This window comes from Myotis daubentonii, chromosome 7, assembly GCF_963259705.1.
Source record: "Myotis daubentonii chromosome 7, mMyoDau2.1, whole genome shotgun sequence".
In the NCBI taxonomy this organism is placed as follows: domain Eukaryota; kingdom Metazoa; phylum Chordata; class Mammalia; order Chiroptera; family Vespertilionidae; genus Myotis; species Myotis daubentonii.
Window position 1 is genome coordinate 42176141 of NC_081846.1, and position 20756 is coordinate 42196896.

At 39.1% G+C, this 20756-nt stretch overlaps 1 protein-coding gene across 3 annotated transcripts in view; it reads right to left on the reverse strand.

Annotated features, from left to right (window-relative positions):
• AGPS (alkylglycerone phosphate synthase) overlaps positions 1-15252 on the reverse strand; it is a 135287-nt gene extending 120035 nt beyond the window's left edge. For 2 of the 3 annotated variants that reach the window (XM_059703984.1, XM_059703985.1), the window contains exon 1: positions 14891-15252. In XM_059703984.1, coding sequence (XP_059559967.1) covers positions 14891-15216 — 326 coding nt within the window. In that variant the 5' untranslated portion in view covers positions 15217-15252. The remainder of the gene's footprint in view (positions 1-14890) is intronic. The other variant, XM_059703983.1, reaches the window with a different exon arrangement.
• Positions 15253-20756: the final 5504 nt, after the last annotated feature.

Below are 20756 nucleotides of genomic sequence, written 5' to 3' on the forward strand. Positions count from 1 at the left end.
TAAAATCCTTTTTAACTGTGTATATGCTTAATTATTTTGAGATCCAGATAACCTAAAAAATCATAAAAGTGAAGTGACAAAAAAAGTGATGAGAAAGATACCAAGATAAACAGATATATCTCTGAAATGATTTGCTACAAAAAATCCTATAAGTAAAATAATATTTCTACTGGCTTTTTTTTAAATTGAAGCTGAGTTCTCATTAGAAATATAAAGATTCTATGAGGGGAGAAAACTATAGAATACTGTTTAAGTCTAAATTTAATTTGAAATGTATATGCTTTAAAATAGATTTAAAACCATATTCATATCTAGTCTACATATCCTACAAAATTAATTCTAAAAAATCAATAGCAAAATCCCTATAAAACTAATTACAATGTTTACTGCCTCATTCTAGCAGTGCAACTAATTACCTTTAAAATAATTTAGTCAATCTAAATAGCTTACTTATAAGTTCAATAATTTATGTGTATTATAAGAGAAACCCCTTTATAATAAAGACCAGAAAAAATCAAATAGAAGTCATGGGTAGATTATCATGTCATAATCAACACAGCTACAAATTTCATGGTTCCAACATTGTTAAAACATCTGAGTTAGAAAATAGATAAATGCCATTAGGCTTTGATAGCTTGACACCATTAATCACCTAGATCATAGAATATTTCCTCTTGCCCTGATTAAAACTCACCAAGCTATCTCTTCTAATTATACTTAATTCCCTGCAGAGAAAAACTGGCCAATGAAATGGCCAGGAGGCTTGGCATTTTACTTTCTCGTCATGAATTAGTCTACCGGCATTCTAATTAACTGGTAACTAGTGAGGATAGTTAACATGAGTCAGACTACGTAAATATGAATGACAATAGACCATGACAAGATAAAGTTTCTGGACAAGTAAACAAGATAATATACCTACCCTCTAGAGAGTAAGACTTCTTGCAAAACCTGGACATTATCATGCAACACTTTGAATTTCAACATGTACTTCAATCTTCCCTCAATATTTCCACTGTAAGTTTTAAAACTCTAGTTGCCAAAATAAAAATTTGACCCTTCTATATAAAATTATTAATCAACTTTCTTATTTTTCCTAATGTTATAGTATAAGATAGATTAACAATAAGATTACAACATAAAAAGTTGTTCTCAAGAACATGGAGAAAGGAATCCACATGCATTTCTAGTAAGCTGCTCTACAGAACAATCATGTGCTAAGTTTTCATAGGAAATGCCATTTCTATGACCCAACTATAATGCTCTAAGTATGTATTTGGGACAAATTCACAAACAGTTCTACAAGGGGACATATTTGATACATTCTCTGGAGCAGCGGTTGCCAACCTTTTGGACCTCACGGACCACCCGTGGTCTGGAGACCACTGGTTGGTGACCACTGCACTGGAGCACTGTTTGTAGAATAGTTGGAGGCATTACAAAGAAATGAGTAAGTGATAAGTAAATATCGTGAAATACTATACAGCAATCATAGTATGCAAAAAATACTATGAAGCTCTGAGGTAGATATACATACAGAAACAAGAAAAGATTATTTAAACAGTGGTGAACACAAAAGGAGAAACAAAAAGATCAACAGCATAATACCAGTTTAAACAAATTAAAAATATACAAACTGAATAACACTGAATATTTTACAAAAGAATAGACATATATTCAAGAACATTCATAGGTGCCCATGAGAGGGGGAAAATGGAATGATAAGGAATCAGAGGAGGAAAATAAAAGCAAGGCCTCCCATCTGTTCATAGACAAATGCCATGAACTAAATAAGTATGATTACTGCAACTCTAAACCTGAAGCAAATATGCTGCTGAGTCCTTGAATCACAGTGCGGTTTCTCACTGTTCCCAGTTTTTAATTGTGTTTTAAAAAACACAATTCTTTCTTTTACACATATACAGAAATTCCATAATGATTTGTTATAAAACCCATTGTTGAGCTTCTTAGCAATCACAATACTTTTCTTTAAATAACAGAATTCCATTAAGAATGAGTCAGCTTCAACATACACTTTGAAGAAACTTTTTAAAACCTGAATTCAAGGGTCAAAAATTGTGTCCAAATTCAATGTAATACAGCACATTAACAAAGGATAAAAATCGTATCTTATCAATAAATGCAGAAAAGGCATTTGATAAGATACAACATCCATTTATGATTGAAACACTCAATAAAATGGGTATGGAAGGTAAGTACCTCAACATATAAAGGTCTTATATGATAAACTCTCAGCCAATATCATACTCAATGGTAAAAAACTGAAAGCTTTTCCTCCAAAATCAGAAATAAGACAAGAATGTCCACTCTCACTACTATTATTAAACATACTTCTGGGAGTCCTAACCAGAACAATTAAGAAAAGATAAAGAAATAAAAGGGATCCAAATTGGAAGGAAAAAGTAAGTGTCACTTTTTGCAGATGACATGATTTTATATATAGAAAACTCTAAAGATTCCATCAAAAAACTATTAGAAACAATAAACAAATACATACAGTAAAATTACAGGATATAAAATCAATGTACAAAAATCCACTGCATTCCTATATACTAACAATAAAATTTCAGAAAAAGAAATGAAAAAACAAAACAACAATTCCTTTTGCAATTGCAACCAAAAGAATAAAATATCCAGGTATAAACTTAACAAAGGATGTGAAGGACCTATATACTGAAAACTACAAAGCATTATTAAGAGAGACTGAAAAAGAGACAATGAAATGGAAAGATATTCCATGTTCATGGACTGGAAGAATTACCATAATTAAAATGTCCACATTACCCAAAGCAATATACAGATTTAATATAATCCCCATCAAAATCCGTTGTCATTTATTATTTATTTTTTTAAATAATTCTTTATTGTTGAAATTATTACATATGTCCCCTTTTCCCTTTTTTCCTCCCACAGACCACCTCCAGCCCACCCATGCCCCTTGCCCCAGGCCTTCACCACCATATTGTCTCTGTCTATGGGTTATGCATATATGCATAAAGGTCTTTGGTTGATTACCTCCCACCCACATACCCTCCCCAGCCTCCCCTCCGAGATTCCACACTCTGTTCCATGTCTCTGGATCCACTCCGTTCATCAGCTTATTTTGTTACTTAAATTCCACATATGAGTGAGAGCATGTGATATTTTGTTGTCATTTTTTAAATAAATAGAACAAAAAATAAATAGATTTGTATGGAACCACAAAAGACCCTGAGTAGCCAAAGCAATCTGCGAGAAAAGAACAAAGTTAGAGATATCACACCCCCTCTCCTCACCCCGCCCCCCCATCTGCAGTTTTGCTTTTCCAGAGTTTCAGCTACTCATGGTGATTACCCTCAGTCAATTGCAGTCCAAAAATATTAAATAAAAAATTCCAGAAATAAACAATTTATAAGTTTTAAATAGCAGGCCATTCTAAATAACGTGATGAAAATCTCTTGCCATCCTGTTCCCTTCCGCTTGGGATGTGACTCATCCCTTTGTCCAGCATCTCCCTGCTGTTTAAGCTACCGCCCTCCAGTCACTTCGTAAACATCTAGGTTATCAGATTGATTCTCACAGCATCGTAGTGCTTGTGTTCAAGTCACCTTTATTATAGTCTAATGCTACGTTACAATACCTACATCATTCACCTCACTTCATCTAGCTACACAGGCATTGTATCATAACCTTACAGCATCACAAGAAGGGTGAGTACAGTACAATAAGATAGAGACCACATTCACATATTTTATTACAGTATATTGTTACAATTGTTCTATTTTACTATTAGTTATTGTTGTTACTCTTTTAGTGTGCCTACTTTACAAATTAAACTTTATCATAGGTATGTATGTATAGGAAAAAAACATAGTGTGTGTATATATATATATATATATATACACACACACACACATATATAGGGTTTGGTACTATCCAAGGCTTCAGGCACCCATTGGGGTCTTGGAACGTATCCCACACGGATAAGGGGGGAATACTGTACAGACTATTAGCCATTTTTATTTGTAGTAGTATATATTCCTAATATTTTGTGTTCAGGCATGTACACCTATACACATGTATACAAGCTTGATACCTGCCATTCTGGAATCCTAGAAAGACACAACCATACATACTATTGGTTAGCTTCATGTACTAGGCTACATAAATGAGGAAAACAACCCAAATCAGTATCTCGAAGGTGTCTTAGCAAAAGACAACCAAAAAAGATGTATACTTCCCTTGGCCACATGTGTTCGGTCCCTGGACTATACTTTAAATTTCACGATTTGTTCCCTCCGCTGTCCACTTATAATTTAATCAATGTGGTGATCCAAACTTTCTCTACCATCAACTGGGAAAACGTCAATTCACTTTCATTGCTCCCTCCCTGCTTGCTAGTAATAGGAAGAGGAATTAAATCACAAGCTTATTATACAGACCAATGTATAAATGAGTAAAGCTCATTTCTGCTACAGCCTTACATTTCTGCAAACACTATAAAAGTAAACAAAGCAAAGAAAATATTAATATCTCCAAAAACATTTGTCATTTTAACACAGAAACCAAGACTCTGAGATCCCTTTCTTTGCTGTCATCCAGGGGAAAGCCCACCCATACCCTTGGCAAGACCATAAAAAAGGCCAACACTGTCCCATCACCATGAAGCAGGAGGTCACGGTTCAATTCCCAGTCAGGGCACATGCCTGGGTTGCAAGCTCCATCCCCAGGGAAGGGTGTACAGGAGGCAGCCGATCAATGATTCTCTCTCACCATTGATGTTTCTCTCTCTCTCCCTCTCCCTTCCTCTCTGAAATTAGTTTTAAAAAAATGTTTAAAAAAACAAAGTGCCTAAAAATATAGTCAAAGATGGGGAAGGAAATGGAGATGTTCAAAGTTATTTATATATCTTAACGTAAGATTTGCTTTACAGAATTCCCCCTATGGAGGTAAAAGCTAATACAGTCTACATAGCTGATATTAGTAAGGGAGGAAATAAAAAAGAACTGAAAATTGATCTTAAGGATTTGTAAATTTAGGAAGCAAAAAGAAGAAAAGTCGGCAAAAGCATGACCAGAAAGGTAGGAAGAAAACTAGGATAGTGCAATATCATGGGAGCTAAGGAAAGAGATAAGGATATCTACCAGGATATCTACTGGGAACTGGTTAAGAGGATGACTAGGAATTTTATAACTAAATTATTAAGGGCCATATCCAGGAGTCACTGACATAAGCAGAAAACAATTTCAAAGGCTCTTATTCACATGCCTTTAAGAAGCAGGAAATGTCAAAAAAAAAGACCGACGACTTAAGGAAAATAAACAGGATAACTCATGAAGCAAGATTCTGGGAATCTTGAAGGAATCATCAAAAAAGATGAGCAGATGGTCTGGCTGTGACATCTTTCAAGGCATGACGGCCAGAGTTAGTTCAGCTCTTCCAGCTGCCTGGGCAATTCTTATACTAAGAGCACGACCACTACTTTCCAGGCAACAGCTGATTAGAGCAATGTAGACATGTGACCCAGCTACTGGGAACAAGGGGGTTCAATAATTCTATGCTACTGGCTGGAGAAGAGGGGTGGCTATATTTTACCATTGGACAGAAGAGCAGAAAGGCTGATCTGCTTAGGGAAATACGCAGTAGATACTAGCAAGAAGGAAGGAAAGCCAGCAAGAAATCTGATAGCTTTCTGGTTCTTAGTTCTAATTCCAGCTGGAGGCCAAGCTCCATTCCTGTCCTCGGGTTCTTTGGTGCCTCTGTACTCTTATAATAAATTCCCCTTTCAGCCTTACAAATTAATATTTGTAACTGGAAGTCCTAATTAATGCACATACTACAAAACAAGACATTCTTTTTAAAATGGTTACCACTTGTATAAAATCTGAAGGCAAACTAGAATGTATTTTCTAAAAATAATGACAGATATCAGGTAAAAATTTGGAAATAACACCAAAATCAGACCAGCCGTCTAATAGTTATGTTGTGACGGCACAAATACTTTGTAAAGACTAAGTAGACAAAACACTATTTGGGAATCAAGCCCAATATACGAGAACAAAAGTAGAACCTTTTACTTAAAAAATATAGAACTTTTAAATTTTATTTCAAGAAGAGATTATAAGTATGTGAAAACACCAAGAAAATAGAGATTATAGAGTTAGAGATATTAACTTAAAAATTCCCCCAATAGTGGTGAAAGCTAATATAGAAAATTTTACTTTAAAAATGAATCTCCTCATTTTCTTTAAAATTCATCAAAAATGAGATGAACTAATACTGGATGAAGACGAGGACAGATTAATGGATAAATATGTAATAAGCAAGCATAATAAAATATTAATGGCAGAATTTAGTTAGTTGGTATGTGTTATAATATTCAATTTTGCAGTATGTTTAAATGTTTTCAAAATGGTATGTTGGGAGGAAAGAAAACTGCTGACACTATAATCCTTAAAGTGCACCACCTCATACAGAGGGATTTGCCCAAACATGAAGTACAAGCAAGCCATCAAAATACGTGTGGACTGTACATTATTTACTGATAACAATAAGAATTTAAATTGGGCCGAAACCGGTTTGGCTCAGTGGATAGAGCATCAGCCTGTAGACTGAAGGGTCCCAGGTTCGATTCCGGTCAAGGGCATGTACCTGGCTTGCGGGCATATCCCCAGTGGGAGATGTGCAGGAGGCAGCTGATCGATGTTTCTCTCTCATCGATGTTTCTAACTCTCTATCTCTCTCCCTTCCTCTCTGTAAAAAATCAATAAAATATATTTAAAAAAAAAAAAAAAGAATTTAAATTGGGCCCTAACCGGTTTGGCTCAGTGGATAGAGTGTCAGCCTGCAGACTGAGGGGTCCTGGGTTCGATTCTGGTCAAGGGCATGTACCTTGGTGGTGGCGGGCACATCCCCAGTGGGGGGTGTGCAGGAGGCAGCTGATCAATGTTTCTAACTCTCTATCCCTCTCCCTTCCTCTCTGTAAAAAACCAATAAAATATATTTTTTTAAAAAAATTTAAATTGGCACATCTAAGCCAGTTGCCTCAGCTCTCCTCATCACCTGAGACCCAGGCAGGGTTAAGCACTGTTTCCTAGACTCCCTGTCGTCATGTTTTGGTTTCCCGTTAGCAACTCAGGCCAAAGCATCTAATTTCCTTTTAATCTGAATTTCTAGAAAGCTGCTTTCTTAAATTATAAGATATAAACGTGCTCAAACACAATGGCAATCTTTTTCCTAGGATTCAAATCATTTCTAATTTTTTATTCTTGGTCAGAATTAAGTCCAAATAAGCAGTTGTCCTTTATTTCTGCTTCTTCCCACTGAGATAAATGAAGGATATTTCCCAATGCTCTCTGACTTATTAAAATTCTACTTAAAAATGTGCCTTAAGGAAATATTTAAAGATTTAATTATAAAAAGCCTATCATAACATTCTTTATAATAGGAAAAAATTGGAAACAATATAATATAGTTGGTACTAAATTTATAGTACCATCATATAATACTTATAGAGTCACTGAAGGTATTGCACATTCCTGGAAAGTTATACACAAGACAGTGAATATTAGTTTAAACACAATATTACAGCATGACTTTATACACACACATCATATCTGAAAAAATGTCAAGATGCTATAATGAATATCTCTTAATTAGTTTGGATGTTTGCCTTCATTTTATTTTATCTGCAATAAAGACCTATGACATTTCAGAATAATTTATCCTTACATTTTTTATAATTGTAAAATAACTCCACATATTCTGCTGCTATCAAAATAAGACTTCTAAAAGCTATCCAGATACTTTACTTTAAAGGCTCCCATCATGACTATAGCCAACTGTCATAACAGTTTTATACTTTACTAGAATTCGTGCATGGGTGGGGTCTGGCTGGCCCACCCCAATGGGGGCCAATTGGCTGGGCAGGCTTAGGAGAGGGGCCGCGGGTGGTTGGCCGGCCAGTCCCGCCCCCTATTGGGGTGGTTGGGGTCAGGCTGTGGGGAGGGGCCATGGGAGGTTGGGGGGAGCCGGTCATTCGGGTCATTTTGTTCATTCTACCATCGGATCACTTGGTTTTTATATATAGAGATTATATTGTCCATATTCTCCTACAGTAATTTTTTGATCCTATTCTCATCCAAAGGCAATGCTCTTATCAATGTTTTCACTCTCAGATTTAAGAATTTTTGCATCAACATCTTGAAATAGAATGATGATCTCCAAACACTTGTAATCTATATTTCTTTGAAATGAAGTTGCCCTTCCATTGCTGTATCAGTCACCATTCCCCTCCCATACCTCTGTTATAGCACCTAGGACCTTGCAGTAATAAAAGACACATCAGTCTTCCTTGGTAGACCTGTAAGTCCCAGAAGGCAAAAACTAATGCGTTAATCTTCCCTAGTACTTAGCACATAGAAAACACTGAATAAATTGCCAACAAACTTGGCTGATGAAGTTTCAAACAGGTGAGGCAATGGCAAGAGAGCATCTAGCTGTTTTAAATGAATTAAAGGCTCCAGGTCTAGATATTAGATGGTATGATACTTAACAGTATGATTTTAAAGTTCTATTCACAATATGGGAATCATGGGTAAGAGGTAACAGACAATAGCCAAATGCCCCCTCTCCCATTCTCAAAAAAAAGGTTCCAAAAACAATAGACCCTGAAGCGTAAACCAGAAGAGACAGGTAAATGAGAAGCTGAAGTTTAAGAGGTACAGGCTTTAAACAGTGGTTGGGGTTGGGGGGTTATGAACTAACTCCAGCTACACTTGTCTCTGTTACTCTCCTAATACGCCACCTTAGGATATTTGCACACACTATTCCTCTGCCTGGATCACTCATTCAATTAGATATCCGCATAACTAAACTCTCTCATTTCCTTCAAATATCTGCTCAAATGTCATGTTCTCCAGTGACTTCCTATTTGAAATTTGAACCTAACCTCCTTACTCTACTCCAATTTTCTTTTTCCCATAGCACTTATCACCTTTTAGCAAACTTAAATAATTTACTTAGTATGTTTGGTTAATTTTTTCACACATTAGAATGTAAGCTCCATGAGCACAGAGATCTTTGCCCATTTGTTCACTGATGTAGCCCAAACACCTAGAACACAAGTAAATAAATTCTTGCTGAATGCACAAAATGGATGTGAGAAAGATGGTGAAGAAAAAATGAATACGACTTGGTGGTATCAGTGCAGTATCAAGGAAAAAGCTCTAGACTTGAGATAAAAGAACTGGACTCAAATCTAAGCTCTACCACTTACTAGCCAGCAAGTAACTATTTTCTGGCAAGTGTTTATGAAGTTCAGTTACTGATTTGTGGTTAAGATCAGATGAGATAAATATGAGCAGCAGGGTGACTAAGAATTATTAATGTGGATAAATTAATTCAAAAGACAGTTTAATACTAACAGAAAAGAATGAAAAGTGGTTTAGGAATAAAAGTTGAAGGATGTGACCATAGGATTGGTACTAATACTATGAGAAGTGAGAAAACCCAGAAAAGTAGCTTCATTTGGGAATGAAAAAGGATAGATAATGAGTTAGGTTTCAATTTATACCTGTGCTGTCCAACATGGTATCACTAGCTACAGATGCCTATTTAAATTGTAATTAATTAAAATGAAATAAAAATTAAAATTTAGCTCTTCTGTCACACTAGCCATATTTCAAGTGCTTAATGGCCACATGTGTTTAGTGGCTACCATATTGGACAGCAGAGATTACAGAACATTTCCATAATCACAGAGAGCTCTAGTACCTCTGATTTATAAAATTTGAGTTGACAGAATGACAGGATTCAAGTGGGTGTCATTTTAATATCCCTAATGCTGATTCCTGTAAAGTTCAAACATAAAGGCAAAATCCAACCATATAATCAATCTGAGTGGAAGCTGCAAACTGAATATAACAAATTAAATAATTTATATTATTTGTTTACAAGGTCCTGGGATGCATGAACATTCCCCACTTCATGGTATGAAGTCACCAACATGGCAACTATAAGTAATAGGATTTGAAGAGTCCCAGTGACGTTGCCAGCAAGAAATTAGTCATCATTATATTCCAAACCTCTGGTTAGTAAATTCAGATATGCTGACAAGGCCAAATATTACATGCAATACAAAAGTTTTCTTAGTGAGTGATGATTCCTAGAGCTCCAAATCTTACCCAAAAGGCAAAACTCCCTTGCCAAAAGTAAGTGCAGTTACCTAAAACGGAAACAGCCTTCCTTAATGAGTAAGCATATTTCAACTACAGAAAGATCCAGAATGAAATATAAAAATACTTAAAAGAATCAAAGCCAAATGTTATGTTATTTTTTTTTTGTTTTAGAAAGCTAAACAAAAAATGATTTTTTATATACTTAAAAAATTTAAGAAAATCTAGTCTGTAAGAATGGCTGACTTGCAACAAATTTAAAATATGTAACTGAGTAATAACTTCAGACATGATTTTAAGCTGAAATGCTATAAATTCAGAAATAATCCTATAAATTCAGAAATAACATTTGAACACTGCAAAGAGTTTAAGATCACGGTTTACAAATTCAATGGATATCAATGAAGAATTTTTTTCTTATCTTTGTCATAACATTACAATAACTTAAAAAAAACAAAAACCTAAAGAAACCCAAAACCAAGGCATAAAAATGTCACATACTTAACTGACATTTACTATGATTTTTAAGAAACTAAAACTGCATTCAGAAGCAAGATCATAACGGAACCATTTATGAAGTAACATGCACTTAAAAAAAAACTGAGAGTCCAAAAGTAAACCATCATCATCAAAACTCTGCTCAGCAACTTCAAATAATGAAAATATGTGTTCCTGGATAGAATTAGAATCAACTCAAGGAAACCAGGTGAGTTGATTTCACCAGTCAATGCTATTGTGTCCACATTCCTCAGGATTGTCATCCCTTTTCTATTTTCACCATCTCCAAACCCCCACAGCATTTAGTCACATAATTTTAAGTAGCACTTAATGCAATAACTTCCAAATATTCTCATTGCCATTATCTTGGATGAATCCTTCGTTACTTCTCACTTGTTCTGCTACAGCTGAACCCTAACTTGTCTCCCTATGTTCATCCTCATCCTTCTCCAATTCATTCTTAACACTCACCTGGAGTCATTTCTCTCAAACCCAAACCCAATTTGATAATGTTCCTTTCCAACTCAATTCCTTAAAGGGTTCTCCACCACCTAGTCCCTTCAGCTACTTCATTTTTCCTCATTACATTTAATACCATCTGCTAGGTCAGCGGTTCTCAACCTGTGGGTCTCGACCCCTTTGGGGGTCGAATGACCCTTTCACAGGGGCCGCCTAAGACCATTGGAAAACACATATTGAATATATAATTACATATTGTTTTTGTGATTAATCACTATACTTTAATTATGTTCAATTTGTAACAATGAAAATACATCCTGCATATCAGATATTTACATTACGATTCATAACAGTAGCAAAATTACAGTTATGAAGTAGCAACGAAAATAATTTTATGGTTGGGGGTCACCACAACATGAGGAACTGTATTAAAGGGTCGCGGCATCAGGAACCACTGTACTAGATAGTACTATATTACTTGTTTGTTCACTATCTCCACTTCAACTAGAACAGCGGTCACCACGGACCACTGGTGGTCCATGAGGTCTGAAAGGCTGGCGACCTCTGAACTAGAATATAAATCCATAAGGGCAGAGTTTTTGTTCACTGCTATATATTGCATGGTAAGCACTCAAGCATGCACGCATGAATGAGTGAGTGAATGAATGATGACCTACAGGCCAGAGGCCTCATGACCTGCCAGAACCCTCTTCTTTTCACTTTACTCCCACTTCTGCCTATACTAAATTGCTGAGTTACCTAAATACAATATGCACTTTCATGGCCCTTTCTTTGCTATATGCTATTTGTTTCCTTTGCCTGACACAAACTCCGCTCACCATTCAATCAACCTGCCACACTATCACCCATATTTTAAAACCATCTCCAGAAAGCTTCCCCTGACCTCCCATATAGAGTATATCACTTTCTTTCCTTTGTGCTACATCTGTACCCATATCTAGAGTGGCTCTACCCAACATGTACTGGAATGTGTATCTCCCCTGCTAGGTGGTGAATTCTTTCAGGCCAAGGCCTATTGCTTATCTCTTTACCTCCCACACCCAGGAAAATGCATGTCCTAAAGCAACTACTCATAAATACTGCGTAAATTAACATGCATAGCTATTCTGTAAGAGGAATGAAAACATGGAGTTTCAAGAAGTAACTCCTCCAATTCCATGACGATAACCAGTCAAGAGATAAAGAGTTATGAGCAATAACATCATCCAAGGTAATAAAAGTTACACAAAGAACATACATCACCAAACAATCCCAAAACAACTGACATACACTCACTTTATTAGATATACATGCTGGCTCCTTCTTTTGTCTTCCTTAAAAGAAAAACCTGGGTTCCACATGAACAATATATTAAATAGGTCACTCCCTGAGGAAGCTTTCTATGTTCCATTTAATACAAGTTTTTGTGTTCCCTCATATTTGATTCAAACCTCAAAACAGCAGTATAGGACTAGATTTTACAACTAACCACACCCAATCCTAAATCAAAGACCAGATAGAGCAGTGGTTCTCAACCTTGGCTGCACATTAGAATCACCTGGGAATCTTTTTAAAATCCTGATTTCTGGGCCTCATTCTGGAGGCCAAGGTTGAGAACCACTGAGATAGAGTTTTCTACCCTTTGTAATTAATCCACGCCATCAATGGTTTACAGTTGTGCCTTCAAACCATAGTGTAGCCACACAGGGGACCCCAGACCAATCATCTTCAGCCATGGAAGCCTTATTCACTATCCCAATGTGACCTACAAGAAGACTTACTATTTTTCTCCAAATACTGTAGACCAAGGCCCCTAAATCCAACCATAGGAATACACTGACCTACCTACTTAGTTCTAAGAGTGTGAACCTGCATGTAAATATATAATCACACAGAGTTGTATGTGAATGAATAGACATAAATGTACATACAGCCATTTGGAAAACTTAAGTTTTAAACCCACTGATAGCTAATATAATATCAAGTGAAGCCAGAGGCCAAGATATGATTCTTTATTCCTCCATCCCCCACCATTCAGTAACCAAGTTATGGAAAACTTACCTCCTATTACTTTTTTCAAATAGTATTTCGCATTAGGATAAAAGTCTTTTACTAGTAATTGGTCTCCCTGTCTTTGGACTGAATGAAAACTGTATCTACCATTTGTTGAGGGGTTATGTAACCAGCATTGCATTAAGCACTTGATTACTGAACCCTACATTTTTCTGTTCTCACCGCAACACTGCCAAGCAGGTATTATGGTCTTCGTTTTCACAGATGGGGGAACAGAAGTTCTGAGAAGTTAAGTGACTTGCCTAAGTCATGCAGCTGGAAGTGTAGTGGAAATTCAAACTCAGGTCTATGTTCCCATATCCTTAACCTTCTTCACTTCAGTCCCCAATGTTACCTTGCCAAAAGGCAAATGTAATGTTTCATCTCACATAAAGTGGTGCAAACAAGACCCAGTCTCTCCAGCCCTCATCCCCTGTCATTCTCACCCCTTTCCGTCACACTTCACCCCCAGCAGTTCCCTAACCTGCCTCACTGCTTTATCTGTGAATGCACTTTTTCTACCAAGAATACTTTTCTCCGTTGGCAGGCTAATTCCAACACAAATTTCAAGATTTACTCAGACGATCCTTATTCTAGAAAGCCTTTGCCCTAACAAATACATATCCAAAACCGGGTTAAGTGATCATTTGCTATGATTATCAGCTGGTGTCTTATCAGACTGTATTATACAACTTTATCTTACAAGACTATTAGTTCCTGAAAAGTAAACACTGCATTCTTAAATCTCTGTATTCCTAGTACAATGGGGATGTACTAAGGAAGGACTCAATAAATGTTGAATTAATAAATTCACCAACAGCAGTACAGCTTAAGAACTTGACCCTAAAGTTAACTTGATGTGCTTTCGAATTCTAACCTGCCACACGGCATACCTGTCAAGCCTGCAGCAGCCTTGAAAATCTTTTTAATTTCTTCATCTGTAAAACGGTAGATAACTACACCTATCTCATTGTCTGGAGACAGGAGTAAAAGAAATAATACATTTAGCATAATATCTGGCACAATGAAAGCAGGCGATCATTAGCAACATTTTTTTTCCCACTCTCAAAGTTTATCCACGCTGACAAAGTCGCATCTCAGAAAATACCTTCCCCTCGCAGCTTTCATCAGAGCTTTAGGATTTCTCCAAAAAAGTAGGAAGTTAAGATCTTTCAGCTTCAGTAACGACCACCACTCCCTAAAATCACTATCGAGTATCTGAAGCTCATTACTTCTTACCCACCCAGGGTGTCTTCCCCCAAAGCAGGAGACCCTGCCCCTAAGCAGAAACCAGTCGGTGCCTTCTTCCAAGAACCAGCTCCCCTGCGCCAGTGAGGGGAGCTTCACCATCTAGCACAAACTTAAATATCCTCGAAGGTTCAACACAGAGCCTCTTCTATCCATCCCAAGATCTGGGCCCCGAAAGTATTAGCTCAAGACAGAGAATGAGTCCCTGGCAGGAGGAAGCCAAGGCAAGAGTCCTCTCCAAAGCTTCCCCAAGAAGACTCCTCCGGGTCTGTGACTCTCACTGCGCTCGCCCCCGCCTAGCAGCCCTGCGTCTGGTCCAGTCTCTCAAAGGCGAGGTGTCAGGGCTTCCCGGCCCCGGATGCCTTCGCCCACCGGTTCCTGCACTTCCACCTCGCCTCGCCCACCCGCAGGGCGCGGCCTGCTCCCTCGCCGCCGGCCGGGGCCGAGCCGCTACTCACCGCTTCTTGGGGATGGTGCCCGACTCCTGCGCGGCGGGAGGGGCCGGGGGCGCCGCCGTGGCAGCCGCCGCGGCTCTCGGCGCTTTGCACTCATTGGTACTCGGAGCCTCCCGGGGCCGGCCCAGCAGATGGCCCGAGAGAACCCTCAGCCTCCGCCCCGCGCGGTCCCGGCCCGGGGCCCGGTCCCCTGCAGACCCGGAGCCCGCGCTCGCGCCCGGCTCGCCCGCTGCAGCCGCCGCCTCCGCCATGGCTTCCGCCTTGTGCCGCCGTCCGGGACCGCTGGGCGCGGGTGAAAGGTCACTCAGAACGGCGCCCGGCGCGACCATTCGCTGCGGCGCATCCCGGCAGCCACCGCGGCGACTGGGCGGCGGGTGCCATGCGCCTGGAGCTTTACATTCCCCGCTCCCCGCCCACCCCGCCCGCCCGCCTCCGCGGTCACGCCTCGGACCGTGTGCACCTGCCCAGCAGGTGAGTTTGAACTGTCCCCGGACTGGCCCAGCTCGGGCTGTGCTGGACCGGGACCCAAACCACAAACGCCCCCGAGTTGCCCTAGTACCCAAGGTAGTGCCCTGGGCCTCGGGAGTAGCTTGTGGGGGCAGAAACCTCGGATCGAGAGGCGTGGGCGGTGCTACTGGACCTGACAGAACCAGCTGCATCCTTTCCCTGCAGAAGCTAATACTGCTCCCCTTCTGCCCTCGCTCTCTGCGAGTCACTAAAGTAACTCAAAACGGATTCCTTCCCTATAACCAGTACAGCGGTCATGCTCTCATCGCCAGCTTCGTGCCTCCCAATGTGCTGGCGGCTAGATCTCAAGTAATCCACACTTTATAGATGAAAAAACGGAAGCTCCAGAGACACTGATTCGCCCCAGGTCAGTCAGGCAGCTGGTAAATGCTAAAGCTGAGTTGCAACCTATGGTCTCTTTCCATTTCTGCCAGACTTGTTTTTTATTGCTACAGATAAAATTACCCAACATTTTTTTTTTCCCGGCAGATAAAATTCCAAAACCTTCTTGCTTATCTACAGATTGACTTCATTTCTGTGAGTGGCACTTCGTGAAATTAGGGGGATCTCAAAGGACAGTTCTCCATAACCGTTTCAGCAATGAATTAGATTTCAGACCTGACCATCAGAATTAAAGTTTCTTTCTGCATAATGTCTTGGAAATGGTACCTCCTTTCTGAATAACCACCTTCTTTCTTACACTGGCTCTTGCGAAAAACTTAAGGCATTTGAGGAGTTCTATGACTAATACAAAAGAATGCTTTAGTGCTGAAAAATTCAGGCAGTAGGAGGACTTGGTTTGTACAGATCTTAAGAGATAGTTCAGCCTTAAATATGTAGTCTAGCTCTAGAATCAGTGAGCCCAACTCCTGTTTCGCTGCTGCTTCTAATCATTGTACTCTTCCTAGAGGAAGCCATCGGCTATTTCAAATGGACTAGGAGTGAAGAAAAGGGAAAGGAGGAGGAGTAAATTGTTGAGAAAGGCTCCTCAAGTTCAAGAGTTCAGCAACTTTAGTCATCAAGGTGTTACTAGAACAGCGTTAAAACACCAACTAGCATATTTGCTTGTAATCATGTAAAATTAGTAGATTTCTTGCCAAAATGCTTTTGGGAATGAGGTGGGTCTGTTAATTTTTGCTTCACTTCCAGAGAGCTCAATCTAACACCACTGGCATGCTCTAAATGTAAATGTAGTTAACTGACTTCTTCAGTCTTGTCCAAATTGAGGTATGGATATGCATTTTGCCAACTCTCAGGAGGCATATTTATAAATTTTGCAGATATCAATAGGATAACAAATATTCTTTTTTTCCTGGGTGATGAAAAGCTTTATGTAAACCAAAATTATGTACCAGTGGAAAAACTACTGATTTATGTTTCAAATATATACAGAATAATGAAAAACATATAGGCAATAAAAGCATTTGTTTAAGCCTATTTTATATACCTAATTATTTACTTTGTCCTATGAGATGCAAAAGTATTTAAGCCAATGTCTCATCCATGTGGTATAATCAGGCTAATTAGGAATTAAGATATATATGTGGGGGAAAACTGTTATACTGTTAGGTAGAATAAGTGTGATGTAGTTGACCTTGGTGAAGACTTTCCTACCCCTTCTTCTTAACAAGGGCAAAGCCCAATCAGAGTACCCTGATATTTATTTTATGCTACTTAAGAGGAACAAATGTTTCACTTGAAGCATCGTCCTTTGAGATGCTTATGATTCCCACAAAAGCAAAACCACAGTGAATGTACTACTATTCAGAAGGGCATCAACAAACTTGTTCTTCTGAGTCTTGGGAGCATGTGGACCTTAATAATCTAGATCCAATGGAGAACTGACCACATGTCCAGAAACAAGCGATGAACCAATGACATGTCGAATTTTAAATGAAGTAAGCTTTATTTGCATTTATGACATTTCTCTCTTCTAATATGAAGCAAAAAATCTAAATAGGATAGATTAGCTCCTAAAATATGTACTAAATTTCTTTACTGCTCTGATTTTTATTACTCATCTTCAGAGCGCTAAGTAATCCATGGGTAAAGGAATTCTAGCATTTTCACACATTTTTTAAATATGTTTTCATTGATTTCAGAGAGAGGAAGGGAGGGGGAGAGAGAGATAGAAACATGGATGCTCAAGAGCAAATAGATCAACTGCCTCCTGCACGCCCCCTACTGGAGATCGAGCCCGTAACCTGGGCATGTGCCCTGACCTTAAATCCAACCGGTGATTTCCTGGGACATTGGAGTAATTGAGCCACACCAGCTGGGCCACACATATTTTTATTATAAAAATCAAACAGACAAAAATAAATCATAAATTATCACAGATCAAACACCCATGTAACTTTTATCTAGCTAGAGAAATAGAACACTGCTAGCCCCCTGCAAGTTCCCTTATGCCCTCCTTGCCAATCACTTAACTCTCCCCCACTTGGCAAAAGTAACCACTGTCCTGAGTTTTATGAAATGCATTTTTCTTGTTTTTCTTTCTAGTTTTAATGATTGAGCATGCATTCCTTATTTCTTTGTTTGCATTTATATAAATGGAATCTTTTTTTAATAAGTCTTTATTGTTCAGATTATTACAGTTGTTACTCTTTTTTCTCCCCATACCTCCCCTCTACCCGGTTCCCACCCCACCCCATGCCCTTACCCTCACCTCCCATTGTCCTCATCCATAGGTGTTCAATTTTTGTCCAGTCTCTTCCCGCACCGCCCACACCCCCTTCCCCCGAGAATTGTCAGTCCACTCCCTTTCTATGATCCTGATTCTATTATATTCACCAGTTTATTCTGTTCATCATATTTTTTATTCACTTGATTTTTAGATTCACTTGTTGATAGATATGTATTTGTTGTCACTTTGTTGTTCATAACTTTTATCTTTACCTTTTTCTTCTTCTTCCTCTTCTTAAAGAATACCCTTCAGCATTTCATATAATACTGGTTTGGTGGTGATGAACTCCTTTAGCTTGTTCTTATCTGTGAAGCTCTTATCTGACCTTCAATTCCAAATGATAGCTTTGCTGGGCAGAATAATCTTGGTTGTAGGTCTTGCTATTCATCACTTTGAGTATTTCTTGCCACTCCCTACTGGCCTACATAGTTTCTGTTGAGAAATCAGCTGACAGTCATATGGGTACTCCTTTGTAGGTAACTGACTTTCTTTCTCTTGCTGCTTTTAAGATTCTCTCTTTGTCTTTTGCCCTTGGCATTTTAATTATGATGTGTCTTGGTGTGGTCCTCATTGGATTCCTTTGTTTGGGGTTCTCTGTGCTTCCTGGACTTGTAAGTCTATTTCTTTCACCAGGTAGGGGGAGTTTTCTGTCATTATTTCTTCAAATAGGTTTTCAATATCTTGCTCTCTCTCTTCTTCTGACACCCCTATAAATTGGATGTTGGTACGCTAGAAGTTGTCCCAGAGACTCCTTACACTGTCTTCATATTTTTGGAATCTTTTTTCTTTTTGCTTTTCCAGTTGGGTGTTTTTTGCTTCTTGTATTTCAAATCTTTGACTTGATTCTTGGGATTCTCTAGTCTGCTGTTGGATCTCTGTATATTATTCTTTATTTCAGTCAGTGTATGCTTAACTTCTAATTGGTCCTTTTTCATATCCTTGAGAGTCTCACTAAATTTCTCGGAGGTTTCTAGAAGATTCTTGAGTAACCTTATAACCGTGGTTTTTGAACTGTATATCCAGTAGTTTGCCTTCCTCCATTTCTTTCATTTGTGACATGTTTCTTTGTCTCCACATTTTGGCTCCTTCCCTCTGTTGATAGAGTGGCTTTGTGTGCTAGGTGTCCTATAGGGCCCAGTGGCTCAGCTTCCCCAATTACCTGAGGTGGACACTCTTGGTGCACCCCTTTGTGGGCTGTGTGCACAGTCTTGTTGTAGTCTTGTTGTAGTTAAGCCTTGATTATTGTAGTTATCACTGGGAGGAATTGACCTCCAGGCCAATTGGCTGTAAGAATCACCTGTGTCTGCAGTGGGAGAACTTCTGTGCTGAAGACACCCTTCTGGGGCAAGACTTGCTTCAGTGGGGCTTTGGTGCTCACTGAGTCTGCCCCTTGAGTGTGTCCCTTATGGATCTGAGGAGTTGTAATCTGGATGGTCCCACTCTGACCACTGGGTACACTGGCTCTTGGATCTCAGGAGGTGCTAATTTAGCCTCTGCCTGAGGCTACCCAGCAGGAGCTACGAAGAGATCTGCAGATTCCCCTTCCTTTTTTGGGGTTTGGAGGTGCCCAGATGAGGCCCAGCTGTGAAATAATGCAAGCTGCTGTGGGGCCTTGGGCCTTCTCTTGGAAGTTCTGGGTCTGTCTGGCCCAGCTGCAATTTGTTAGGTAATTTTCAGATTGCAAAGGGCCAGGGCATTCATATGCAAAAGCCTCTGCCGCAGCCTGGGTGGGGCGGGGTCTCAGGGAATCAACAGGGTGGAGCAAGCAGCTATGGCTGATCCTCAGCCCTGCCCTAAGGCGCCCCGCGTCTCAGTGTCCAGGTAATCACTGCAAGCACCTCCGAGAGAAAGCCGCCCTCGAGTTCCGAGTTCTGCCTGCTGCCAGACAGTCCAGTTTCTTCCCGTATGAGTCTGGGTCCCCAGAGTCTCGCCTGGAACTGGAGTTCAGAAAAGTCGGGAGTTTATATCTCCCTCCCAATTGAAAAAAACCACAGTGTACCCAGTTGCTAGCCCATTTTGTACAGGCCTCCATACCTCCGCTCTTCTGCACCTCTGCACCTCCTACCAGTCTAGATGTGCTTTCTCTTTCCCTCTAGTTGTCAGACTTCCACTCAGCCAGCCTTCCCGTGGTTCTGGATGATATCCGTTTTGTCTTTTAGTTGTAGTTTTGATGTGGTTATGCAAGACAGCAAGTTCAGGTGTTTACCTATGCTGCCATCTTGGTTCCAGTAAATGGAATCTTAAAGTAGGTTTATTGTATCTGGTTTCTTTCATTTTACATTATGTTTATGAGATTCATACATATTGTTGTGTGTAGTTATAGCACATTCATTTTCTTTGCTGTATAGTATTCTATTTAATGTACATATCAGGGTTCATCTATTCTATGATTAGTGGACATTCAAGTTATTTTCGTTTTGTGGATGAAGTTACTATGAACATTTTTGCGTATGTCTCTAGGTAGAATTTTTGTTGAGTACCCACCTAAGAGTGGAATTGATAAGTCATGGAGTATGCATATGTTTAATAAATAATAAAATGCCAAACTGTTTGCTGAAATGATTGTACAAAACGTACTGTCCTAGTAGCATGTGAGAGTTCCCTTTACTCTAACATGTTATTGCCAGTCTAGTTAGTTTTAGCTATTATATACTATTACCTTATTTTGGATTT